General features: G+C 59.6%; 1 protein-coding gene and 2 non-coding genes across 3 annotated transcripts; all 3 read left to right on the plus strand.

Moving 5' to 3' along the window:
- Positions 1-7: 7 nt before the first annotated feature.
- On the plus strand, positions 8-9,410 carry LOC125917769 (ribosome biogenesis protein NOP53-like; the record flags this gene model as incomplete). Its single annotated transcript, XM_049623874.1, has 13 exons — positions 8-138; positions 398-462; positions 2,944-3,052; positions 3,715-3,914; positions 4,290-4,360; positions 5,629-5,724; positions 6,951-7,055; positions 7,165-7,368; positions 7,744-7,919; positions 8,084-8,150; positions 8,771-8,847; positions 8,945-9,001; positions 9,351-9,410. Coding segments are annotated over 13 exons (1,365 nt in total), but the record flags the coding sequence as incomplete, so codon positions are not given.
- On the plus strand, positions 2,042-2,164 carry LOC125917771 (small nucleolar RNA SNORA54). The gene has a single exon (XR_007456288.1). It is a non-coding gene; the product is annotated as a small nucleolar RNA SNORA54 (small nucleolar RNA).
- Positions 8,193-8,301, plus strand: LOC125917772 (small nucleolar RNA SNORD23). Its single transcript, XR_007456289.1, has one exon. It is a non-coding gene; the product is annotated as a small nucleolar RNA SNORD23 (small nucleolar RNA).
- Positions 9,411-11,703: the final 2,293 nt, after the last annotated feature.

Here is an 11,703-nt window from a genome sequence, read left to right on the forward strand (position 1 = left end):
GGGGGGGGGGGGGGACTCCTGGGGGCCTGGGAGCGTCCGTTTCGGGCACCTCTGGGGAAGTTGGGGACTCTGGGCGGGAGGTTGGGGGACTGATAAGATTACTGGGTGTAGGACCACCAGTGTGAAGTTAGGATTCAGGTAAATAACTAATAACTGTAGCGTAAATGCGATCCATGCACCTACCTTAGGTTAATATTTTAAGTTTTACGTTCTGTTCAGTAGCAAGTTATGTAAAGCGAAGGGAAAGGCTTTAGCCTGGAGGGAACGCTTGGCGGGAAGAAGGTGCTTGAATGAGCCAAACAGTGGGGGAAAGCTGGGTCCCAGAGAGGTCCCCCCCCCCCCCACTCGGCAGCTTGCATCCTTCCCAACATCTTTGACCTGCATTCCCGTCTCCCAGTGGCTTGGTATCCGAGGCCCCCGATGAGAAACTCTTCTTCGTGGACACCGGCGCCAAGCAAAAAGGTAAGGAGCTTTCAGCGGCGCCTGCTGGGGCCTTGTCTCCCCCATCTCAGCCTTTTTGAGAGTCTCTGTTAATATCATGGCTTGGATGGCAGACATTTGCTAGAAAGAGGCTTTGCCGTAAACGAGGACCTGGACGGTACAGAAAGGAAGCTAAAGATAGCAAGTCAGGTGTTCTTGAGGCATCCCAGCTCTCAATGCAGGGAGAGACCGGTAGGGGTCTGCCCCTGAGTGATGAGACGGAAAATAGCAGGGCTCTCGTTAACTTTGCAGAAAGGCAAAGTCAAAGCCTTGCTGTAAGGGAGGAGACTGTTTTTTGTGAGATGCGGTTTAATAAGAATAAGCGGATCTGCTCTGGTGAGTAGGTAAGAAGCTCGTGCTAATCTGCGCGCCTTTATCTGCCAAAAGGCAGGGTGGCGCGGAAAGGGCTGGAGAGGTGAGTGAGGGGTTACTGGAGTGCGCAGCAGGCTTCCCGTCAGTAAGGAGAAAAACAGACCAGGAGTAGACGTCTGCTTTAAGGAAGGGCTAGAAAACAAGCGAAGGGGTCTGCTTTTATGAGCGTGGCAAGCACAACAGGATACCTTCGGGGAGCACGTAGGAGTCCAGTCCCCGGCTCTGTTCTAAGGAATATGAGAAGAGGTGTCTCGGCGAAAGAAAAAGAGGGAGGGCACTGCTTTGAGGTGCAGGAACCTTTGAGCAAGCGAGAGATGATGATGTCGAAGCGATCGATGTTCACAGAAGTGAGCTGACCTGGTGTGTGAACAGTGAGGGGAAGTCAGGACCTGCCCTAGGGTGGTCGCAAAGGTCTACTGTGGCCAGTATGAAGTCTCTCTGGGAACAGAGGAGGAGCAGTTTATAGGTTCTGCGTTAGATTTACAAAAAAAAAAAAAAAAAATTTTTTTTTAACGTGCATGGGATGGGGTGCAGAGAGAGAGGGAGACAGAGAATCCGAAGCAGGCTCCACGCTGTCAGCGCAAATCCAGATACGAGACTCAAACCCACAAACCGAGATCATGACCTGAGCCCAAGTCAGACACCCAACGGACTGAGCCACCTAAGTGCCCCTGCTTTCGGCTTGAAAAAGAAAGCTAGGTGCGCCTGGGTGGCTTAGTTGGTTAAGCGTCCAACTTCAGCTCAGGTCATGATCTCACAGTGAGCGAGTTTGAGCCCCCCCCATCAGGCTCTCTGCTGTGAGCCCGGAGCCTGCTTTGAATCTCTGTCTCCCTCTCCTCTGCCCCTCCCCTGTTTGCACGCTGGCGTGCACTTTCTCTCTCTCTCTCTCAAAAATAAACATTAGGGGCGCCTGGGTGGCGCAGTCGGTTAAGCGTCCGACTTCAGCCAGGTCACGATCTCACGGTCCGTGAGTTCGAGCCCCGCGTCAGGCTCTGGGCTGATGGCTCGGAGCCTGGAGCCTGTTTCCGATTCTGTGTCTCCCTCTCTCTCTGCCCCTCCCCCGTTCATGCTCTGTCTCTCTCTGTCTCAAAAATAAATAAAAAACGTTGAAAAAAAAATTAAAAAAAAAATAAAATAAAAAATAAACATTAAAAAAACGTTATGTACAAAAACCAAAAAGGAAACGCATAGGCACTGTTCGTGGCCTGTCAGTCTGGCTGTGGCTTATGGGCTCCATTCCAGTGCGACAGCAATTCCAGCGGCATGTGACTGACTGACTCGTGGCTCTCAGTTTCAGGTCCTGGGGACACAAGGGAGAGAAAAAAAGGCTGGGTGGGTGACGATAATAGCGATCATGGGCTTTCCCGGGTGATCGCCGTGTCTGTGTTGCAATAATTCCTTTTTCAGGGTGCCTGGGTGACTGGCGGTTAAGCGGCCAACTTTTGAGTTTGGCTCAGATCAGGATCTCACGGGTCGTGTCCTTGGGATATTCTCTCTGTCTCTCTGTCTCCACTGTCCCCCCCCCCCCCACACACACACACACTCGTGCGCACTGTCAGTAAATAATTTTAAAAAATAGCGATTACCTTTCCAGACGATCGTGGAGGTAGGCGTTAGTGTTCTCATTGCGGGAGCAGAGATGAGCGAAGTCTGTGTTGTGAAGGAGCGTAGAAAACGGAAGGGCGTGGGTTCTGCCCTCGTGTCTTTTGTCCTGGGGTTCTTGCCTTTCACGCTCAGTCGAAAAAGGCAGAAAACTGTCGTGCTGAGGATCAGCTCTTTTGGGTCCTGAGTCTCCTTGTCACTTGGTCGCCTTCTTTCTCGTTAGTGTTTCTGTTTTTGTGGCCGTTTTTTGTGCCTTGTCCGGAAGCCTCTAGTGGGCAGGGCTGTGGGTCTGATTCTTTGCTCCCAGCACAGGGCTGCCCGCGAAATGGGGGTGGGGGTGGTCGGAGGCTGGACACCTTGGGCACGTCTGTCCTCAGGTAGAAGCCTGGGGTCGCCCCCCCCCCGCCCCCCCGCCATGTCTGCGCTGGGGTGAGGGGGTCGGGAAGTAAGGAGGCCTGAGCCTTGGGTTCCTCTCCTTTCTGCTCCCAGAGCTGAACAAGAAGAGAACCAAAAGCCAGAAAAGGTCACTTCTACTCAAGAAACCCCTTCGCGTTGACCTCGTCCTAGAGAACACGTCCAAGGTCCCTGTCCCCAAAGAGTGAGTGTCCCGCCACCCCCGGAGCCGTCTTTCCGTTTTCACAGCAGCTGCCACTCGCTTTCTGGCCCTGAGGAGTTCCGGGGGGTGGGGCAGGTGAGGGTCACTTGGAGGAGAGGAACGGGGCGCGGCCTGCGGCTTTGGGGGGGGCAGATTGGGGGAAGCGAGGTACAGGCTGGGGCGTGGTGGCCGAGGCAGGCAAGTGCAGGGCCCAGGCCCGGCCAGGAGCTCGGGGTGGAGGGGGGCCGTCCGGAGGCCCGTCGGGCTGGCTTGGTGACAGGTCTGAAGGAGAGGAGGTTGGACCGGTGATGGAGTGGACGGCGGGCGGCTCCTGAGGTGGGGATGTGGGAGGAGGGGCTGTGGGAGCAAACCTGAGGTCTGTTTTGAGGTGACGGCTGAGCTGCCCGGGAGACCTGCAGGGCGAGGGCTGCGGAGGCCGTTGTGTTGTTGGCCCTCTGGTCAGGGCAGACGCCTGGGCTGGAGACGGACCTGGGGAGATGGGCTCTGAAGCTAGGCAGGAGGGGTAGGAGGATCCACGAGGACGTTTGCCTTGGAGAGGGTGCTTGGGACGGGAGCTGCTGAGCAGGGGGTTGTGGGGGAGCCCGACCGGGAGGAGCCAGGCCTCTGCCTCACCCACTCCAACTTGCTGCTTCTCCTCGCCCCAGTGTCCTTGCTCACCAGGTCCCCAATGCCAGAAAGCTCAAACGGAAGGAGCAGCTATGGGAGAAACTGGCCAAACAGGGCGAGCTGCCCCGGGAGGTGCGCAAGGCACAGGCCCGGCTTCGGAACCCTCCTGCGATCAAAGCCAAGCCCGGGCCCCAAGACACCGTTGAGCGGCCTTTCTATGACCTCTGGGCCAAAGACAGTGAGTAGTACCCTTGCTGTCACTTGTGGGTGGGGACTGGGCTGCCATGCCCATTTGTGCAGGTTGTGCACCGCACAAGAGCACAGTGTTTAAGAGAAGCGCTCTGCAAGTGTGTATTTGGTGATCCTCGGCAGAGTTCAGCATCTGGAAGTGGCTTTCCTTTCCTGAGGGCACCCTGTGCCCCTCAGCCTTGGCTCCCTTCTGCTTTCTGGATCTCTCCATATGCTCTTTTGCCTGGCACTCAAAATCCCTTGGAGCCCGAGTCCTTTTCTCGTGTGTGCTTCAGTGCTCTCTTTGTGAAGGGGGAGGGATCAGAGGGAGCCCTTCGGGCCACACTGGAAAGCCCCCAGCAGCCACCCCTCACTGCCTCCACAGACCTCCTGGACCGACCCTTGGCTGGCCAGGACGCCTTTTTCCTGGAGCAGACCAAGAAGAAAGGAGTGAAGGTGAGACCGCGGCAGCAGGGCGTCCTGGGGGACTGCTCAGGGGAGGGCTGGGGTGCTAGGAGCTGCTCTGCACAGGGGCCCTGGCGCCTCAGTCTCTGCCTGTGGCCAAGACCCCATGTGCGGGAACCTGGTGCCTCTGAACCGGAGGAGAGAGCAGGCTGGCGGTCAGCAGGAGGCGCCCCGGGGAGATGAGCGAAGGTCACTGAAAAGAAGCCCGTGTTGGCCAGTTAACTGGGGGTGGCAGCTGTACCTAGATGGGGGGCAGGGAACTGGGGGACACCAGGGTGGGTTCGTGCAGCAGGCTGGGGAGGAGGCCGGCCTGGTGGGAGGGAGCACCACTCAGGTTTCAGAGTTTTATTTTGAGTGGTTTCGTGCAGGAGAGGTGGGGGCCACGTTCAGGTCTGGAGGTGGGATTGTGGCGTGCGGGGGTGGGGGTGCAGGGACGGAGGCGAGACACCCCTGGGCGGAAGCCCTGGGACCCGCGGGCGGTGGGTGTGGGGAGAGGGCGGGAGCCAGAGGGCTTCTTCCAGGGCTCCCCCCGGGCTTCTGCTGGAGACTGACGGCCTCTGCCTTCAGATTCCGTCTGGGTGTACCTTTCTTTCTTTTTTTAAATGTTTCCTTATTTTTGATAGAGTGCGAGCGGGGGAGGGCAGAGAAAGAGAGGGAGACAGAATCCCAAGCAGGCTCTAAGCTGTCAGACCAGAGCCTGATGCGGGGCTTGAACCCACGAACCGGGAGATCACGACCTGAGCTGAAACCAAGAGTCAGGTGCTTAACGGACCGTGCCACCCAGGCAACCACCTCCCGCCTTTGTCACGAGCTCCCGCAGGGCCCAGGGCCACACTTGGGGTCTCCGTCAGCCCCGTGTCACCCGCGCCCTGCTCTGAGCGACGCAGGTCAGAGGCAGGTCAGACAGCCTCGCGCCCTCTGCCAACATTGCCGCAGGCGTCAGCGACCGGTGCCGTGTACCCTGTGTTTCCGCAACTGCGGCCCCCCACGGGGGTCACAGGGGCTTTGCTCAGGGAAGGCAGGCAGAGCCCCTGCCTGCAGGGCGCTCGCTCGTCCTGGGGACGTGGCTCCCGAGGGTAGCATAGCGGGTGGGTAGCCGGTGTCCGTTGCTCTGGATGCCGGACGCACAGGCCCTCCCGGTGTGAAGGCTGTGGGCGCTGCTGAGGCCCCTGCCATCTTCCGAGCCTGGAGTCCCGCACCGGCTTGTGGGCTCTCGGGTCCCGGGCTCCCGGGCTTCATCCTGCCTTGTCCTCCTGCAGCGGCCGCCACATCTGCACGCCAAGCCCTCCCAGGTCCCTGCCGTGGAGGTGACGCCCGCCGGGGCCTCCTACAACCCGTCCTTTGAGGACCACCAGGTACGTGGCCCTGAGCGGGTCCCTCCTCCGTCGTCGCCTGGCCGCTTGGTTGGTGCCCTCGCCAGGCACTTCCTCTGTGCCCACCGCTGCTGGGGAGTCGGCGGGGACTGAGGCAGCCCCCGGCCTGCCCCCCTGGGGCTCGTGGTCCGGTGGGGGTGGGGGGACGGACCCATTCCCAGACAGTGATGACCCAGAGGGGTTGCCAAATCCAGACTTGGGGGTCAGGGAGGGCTTCCTGGAGGAGGAGGACATCAGAGCTTCGACCAAATGTCTGAGGAGGAGTTTGCCACGGGAACAGGGGAATGGGTGTTTCAGGAACAGCGTGTACAAAGACCCGGAGGTACATGAGACCAGGCCACCTTTGGGGGCGGTCCACGGGACAGGGGCGCAAAAGGTCTCAATGAACGGTGAGCAGCCTGACCAGCGAGATTTCTCTAAGGCCTAGGATAGTTTAGCAATGGGAGAACCTGGCTGTGAGAGTCCCCATTTGTCACCTAGATGTCTGTTAACCGCGGGGGTCGTGGACGGAGGACGAGCCCTTTGTCCCCTGGGAGAGCACAGGCTCCCGGAGAGAAATGCAGGTCCGATAGATGCGGGACACGCGGGCGGGTGCGGTTCAGCCTCGTTCACGAAGAGAGGGTGTCTCGTGGCCCCCCGGGAATGGACAGAGCGGGGTCCTCACCTGTAGGTGCAGAGGCCCCGTCACAGCGAGCGTTAGTGGGGTGAGGCTGCTCGCGAGCAGAGGGGCCTGTGGCCGCGGTCGTTGAGTCCGGCCTGACGTGGGCGCTGGGGGGGGACCTGGGAAGAGCAGTCTGTCTTGACTCTTTGCCCGACGGTGTTGCAGAGACAGCCCTCAGCCTCAGGATTCGCCCGCTTCTGGCGCGGTCTCAGGGTTTTTAGAACGTTGACAGAGTAGGGCGCCCGTCAGCCATCACCCCCCGCCCCTGCCCCTGCCCCATCTTCCCTAGGCGGCCACCGCTGTCCTTCCCGCAGATCTCTTTACAGAATCGCCTGTTCTGTGTGTCACGTAAACGAAACCTTACTGTGGGCAGGGACCCGGCCGGCCTTCAAGGAGCGGAGGGTGGTTTGGGAGCAGAGTCCCTCCTGGCTGCTTGGGGAGACCCTGGAGGGGAGGAGGGGCTGGGCGCTGGGGGCGCCGATGGGAGGTGAGAGGGCCCGGTCTGTCTGTGACCCCCGGGTCCTCACCTCCACCCCTTCCTCTCCAGACCCTGCTCCTGGCGGCCCACGAGGTCGAGCTGCAGCGGCAGAAGCAGGCAGAGAGGCTGCAGCGGCAGCTGGCCCTGCCCAGCCCGGAGCAGGCTGCCACCCAGGTGAGCCCACGCCCCGCCTGCTCCTCTCCCCGGCCCCGCCCACCCTGGCCCTCGGGGTGCCCGGCCCCTGACACCCCGCTTCCTGTCCCTTCCGCCCCTCCCCCTCCAGGAGTCTACATTCCAGGAGATGTGCCAGGGGCTGCTGGAGGAGTCCGACGGGGAGGGGGAGTCGGGCGAGGGCCAGGACGAGGGGCCCGAGGCTGGAGGGGAGCAGGCCGAGGGAGCTGAGGCCTCAGTCGTGGCCGCGCGCCCGGCCACCGTGGAGAAGAAGACCGAGCAGCAGCGGCGGCGGGAGAAGGCTGCCCGGAAGATGGTGAGCACCGCAGGCCCCGGCCTCTCCTGCCCCCGCGGCCTGCTTGTTCCCGTGCTCACGGCCTGCCTTCTCTGACCCCTCGGCCTGCTTTTTTGTGCTGTCTGCGGTCCTCACAGCTCTGGTCAGTCGAGACCCGTTTCCTGGTTCCCTCCGGGCACCACTTGGGCTCAGGACGCAGTGGGGAACGTGCAGTGGGGATCAAGTCCGTGCTGCCCTGGTGCTGATACTTGGGGGGTGGGATTTGTGGGCCACCCGTGGGTAAGGAAGGGGGCCTCAGAAGACAGCTGATGTGAAGGGGGCCGCCCGGTGGAGGGAAGGTCCCCCGGGGACGGCCCCGTGCCCGGCCCCTGACTGACCCGCCCAGCCCTCCCGCAGCAAGTGCAGCAGGCCGCCGTGCGGGCCGCCCGGCTGCGGCACCAGGAGCTCTTCAGGCTGCGTGGGATCAAGGCCCAGGTGGCGAGGCGACTGGCGGAGCTGGCGCGACGGCGGGAGCAGCGGCGGGCGCGGAGACTGGCCGAGGCGGACAGGCCCCGCAGGCTGGGGCGGCTCAAGTGAGGCCCGCCGGGCTGGGGGTGAGGGCGGGGGGCCTCCCGGGAGATCATCTTCTTCCCCCACGAAGCCCCACGTTCTCCGAGGCCCACTGCCCGAATGGGGCCCTTGGGCTCTGCCCTGGGCAAGGCGGATCCTCTGAACGCCCCCCGCCCGTGTTCTCCAGGTATCAGGACCCCGACATCGACGTGCAGCTCAGCTCGGAGCTCGCTGACTCGCTTAGGACCCTAAAGGTACTTGCCCACGTGGGGTGACGTGCTGTAGGGGGGCCCTTGTGCCCGGTGATGATCCCATCCTTGCTCCCCGTGCCCCCAGGGGCTGTGGGCGACATCATGGCTGCCCCCGGGATGGGCCGGTTGGGCTGATGCCTGGGGGCTGAGGGCACGGGGTCCTCGGGGGTGAGGGGCCGGCTGGTGTGGGGGTTTGAGCCTGTGACCCTCAGAAGGCCTTTCCTCCCAGCCCCTGGTCTCCTGGCCCCCCCCCTTTCCCCCTCTTCAGTGCCATAGAGGTCTCCCTAAAGCCCAGAACGGGCCTGTCCCTCCCTGGCTCAGAACCTGCCGTGGCTCCCAGCGGCCCTCGGCTTCTCACCGCAGCATGGGCACCGCACAGTTTGGGCCGCCTCGGGGCTCCGACCGGCTCTGCTTCAGTAGTGTGCCAACCGTGCACCCTGCCCTCCGCCCCCTGGCCTCTGCCCCTGCCTGATGTGCCCTCTCCTTCCCTCCCGTTGATCCCTGCACACCCAGCCCGGGCCTGTGCCTCCGTACACACCCCCCCCCCCAGCTCAGGGCCAGGCTGAGCCCCGTGGAGAGGTGAGTGGGCCCCCCGTTGAGGCTTCCCTCTCTGCGTCCCGCAGCCCGAAGGCAATATCCTCCGCGACCGGTTCAAGAGCTTCCAGAAGAGAAACATGATCGAGCCTCGGGAGAGAGCCAAGTGAGGCTTCGGGGCTGGTGGGGGGAGCAAGGGTGTCGGGAAACTCCCTGCGCTTGGCGGGCTTGCTGGTTACTCACCTGTCCCTTCCCTTGTGCAGGTTCAGGCGCAAGTACAAAGTGAAGCTCGTGGAGAGGCGGGCGTTCCGCGAGATCCAGTGAGTGGCCCTCCCCTTCCCCTGCCAGGCAGACTGGTCCCTCGGCTGTGACAGAAGCACTTCTAAGCTGCTTAAATCAGAACGAGCCCTTGGCCAGACCCAGGGAGGGCAGCCCACCAGATGCACTTGAACCCAGAGCCGGGGCGGGGAGAGGCCCCAAAGGGAGATGGAAGGGCCCAGACTAGAGTCGGGGGGTGTCAAGCAGGTGAGGCCATGGGGCCCTCCCTCCCCTCGTGCACCCTCAGGCCCCAGTTACACCCCAGTTACCAGAGGTTGAGTATGTCTTCATCTCACTGGCACTTTCTTCTGTGCTGATCCAAACCTTCTGACCGTTTTCCTCTGTCCCCAGGTTATAGCCGCCGCGGGATGCCGGAGCCCCCTCCCTGCAATAAAACACCTCTGACCAACACCCTGGGCCTTGTGTGTGACTTGACTCCCTCCTGGAGGCGGCTTCTTCCTCTGTGTGTCCCTCCCTAGCACATAGGGACGCAGGTACCAGAACATTCGTCTTCCCTAAAACCTGGTGAGAACCCAGATCTTAGGGAAAGCAGGTAGAGGAAATGAGGCTTACAGGCTGCTTGGGTGGGTATGGGGGGTCGGGGAGGGGGGCGCAGCAGGGATCACACCTTGGTGTCTGATGCGAAATAGCCCACGTCTTTCTGTCCCTGTGACAAGAGGCGGGTCTTGCGTATGGCCCTGTCGTGTTGGTAACGTTTGCTGAGCACCTACTGTGCTTTTAAGGAGATGGAATCACTCACTGACCCTCACAACAACCCAGTTCGGGGTGGGGGGCAGTCCTCCCCGTTAAAATGGGGCGGAAACAAGCACGTGAGAAGGACTCATTCCCTCTCTCCAAACCTTTAGAAAGAATTTTTTTTAAGTCTCTTTATTTTGAGAGAGAGAACACGTGAGCACGGGAGGGGCAGAGAAAGCGGGAGAGACAGAATCCCAAGCAGATTTTATGCTGTGCGCACAGAGCCCGATGCAGGGATCGAACTCACGAACCGTGAGATCATGACCTGAGCCAAGATCAGGAGTTGGACGCTTAACCGACTGAGCCACTCCGGCGCCCCTAAAAAGAATTTTTTTAAACCATTTTTTCTACAAGTAATAAAGGACCATGTTCTCGCCGTGAATCATAGATACAGTGCATAAGGATACCAGAACACCGTGACAATTGCCCTTGACCTTTGCTCTCCATTCAGACCCATGCCCTTGCCTGCCAAGTAGCTGTCACTGCAGGTCAGTGTGAATGATTCCATTAAGTTCCACGTGTGATTCTATAAAATTATATCCATGTATGCACAAAAAGAGAATATTTTTAACGTTTATTCATTTTTGAGAGAAAGAGCATGAGCGGGGAAGGGGCAGAGAGAGAGCAGGACACAGAATCCGAAGCAGGCTCCAGGCTCCGAGCTGTCAACACAGAGCCCGACGCGGGGCTCGAACCCATGAACTGTGAGATCACGACCTGAGCCGAAGTCAGACACTTAGCCAACCAAACCACCCAGGAGCCCCTGAAAATAGAATTGTTTTGGCCTTGCTGGGTCACGGATACGATCATACCATACTTAGTTCTGGGAAAATCTAGGGAAGATCTGTGCAAAAGGTCATTTGATAGGTTCGGCCAAATTGTTCTCCACGTAGTGGGTGCTGATTTGTACCCTGCAGCAATGTAGGGGCCCACTTGCTCGCTTGCAGCCTTCTTGCTGTCTGATCTCACGTCTTTCGTTAAATTCTGCCCGGTTACCAGAGAGGTCGAGTGTATATATATGTGTCTTCCCATCATTGGCCCTTTCTTCAATGCTGTTTCAAAGCTTTTGACCAGTTTCCTCTTAGACTGTTCGTCATTTTTCTTGTTTACTTGCAGTAGCTTTTTATTTGTTATGGATCCCGAAGTCTCTGTCACGCCTGTTGCAAACATTTCTCCCAGGCTCTTGGCTTTTTGCTTCGTGTAAGGTGTCATTTGTCAGAGGCATTCAGTGTTTGTGGTGTTCTGTTAGCCTTTCCCTCTTTTTTTCTTGTGGCTTTTGGAAAGGTTTCTCTGGGATGAGATGTTTATAAAAATAGAGCAAGCAGTTTATAAAAGAAATGGGTGAAGGGAGAGAGAAATGGCAGGGCCCCCCTCCCCACTCCCTCCCATATCCGGTAAAACATCACAGCTTTAAGGATCTGCTCCTGCCCCGCCCCCTCTCCCATCTTGAAAGTAAAAAGGGACGTTGTACAGACAGTAAAATGGCTCTTTGTGCATATGTGTGAGGGGGAGCCGGGGGACGGGTTGGAAGCCACTCTGAAAAGAGCCCTAAGCCGCAGCCTCTGACCCAGTAAGTCCCTTCTGGGGAATAAGCGTCAAGGAACCTTCTGGAAGAGGGGAGGAAACTCTTAATGCCCAGAGGTGGCCATCAGCGCATCCGCCAAGTACATGGGTACCTGGGGGTGGGGCTGGCCAGCTCCCCGAGGACGCCCGGTGCAGCCTGGACCTTGGAGCCCTCCGGAAGCCCGCGCCGGTCCGTCCCCTAGGGAAATGCGTCTGTTCCCATGTGTGCAGAACACGAGTCTGAGGCACAGGCACGTGTGGGTGGTCTTCTGCCCGTAAATTACGTTTCACATCCAAGTTTTACGCCCAAAGGGAGAAAGCGGGTCTGCCGGCACCATGCTGATGTCTGCAGCTTCCTTTGAAATGCAAGGAACAATAGGGCAGG

The sequence above is a fragment of the Panthera uncia genome, unplaced genomic scaffold (assembly GCF_023721935.1).
Source record: "Panthera uncia isolate 11264 unplaced genomic scaffold, Puncia_PCG_1.0 HiC_scaffold_2400, whole genome shotgun sequence".
Classification (NCBI taxonomy): Eukaryota; Metazoa; Chordata; class Mammalia; order Carnivora; family Felidae; genus Panthera; species Panthera uncia.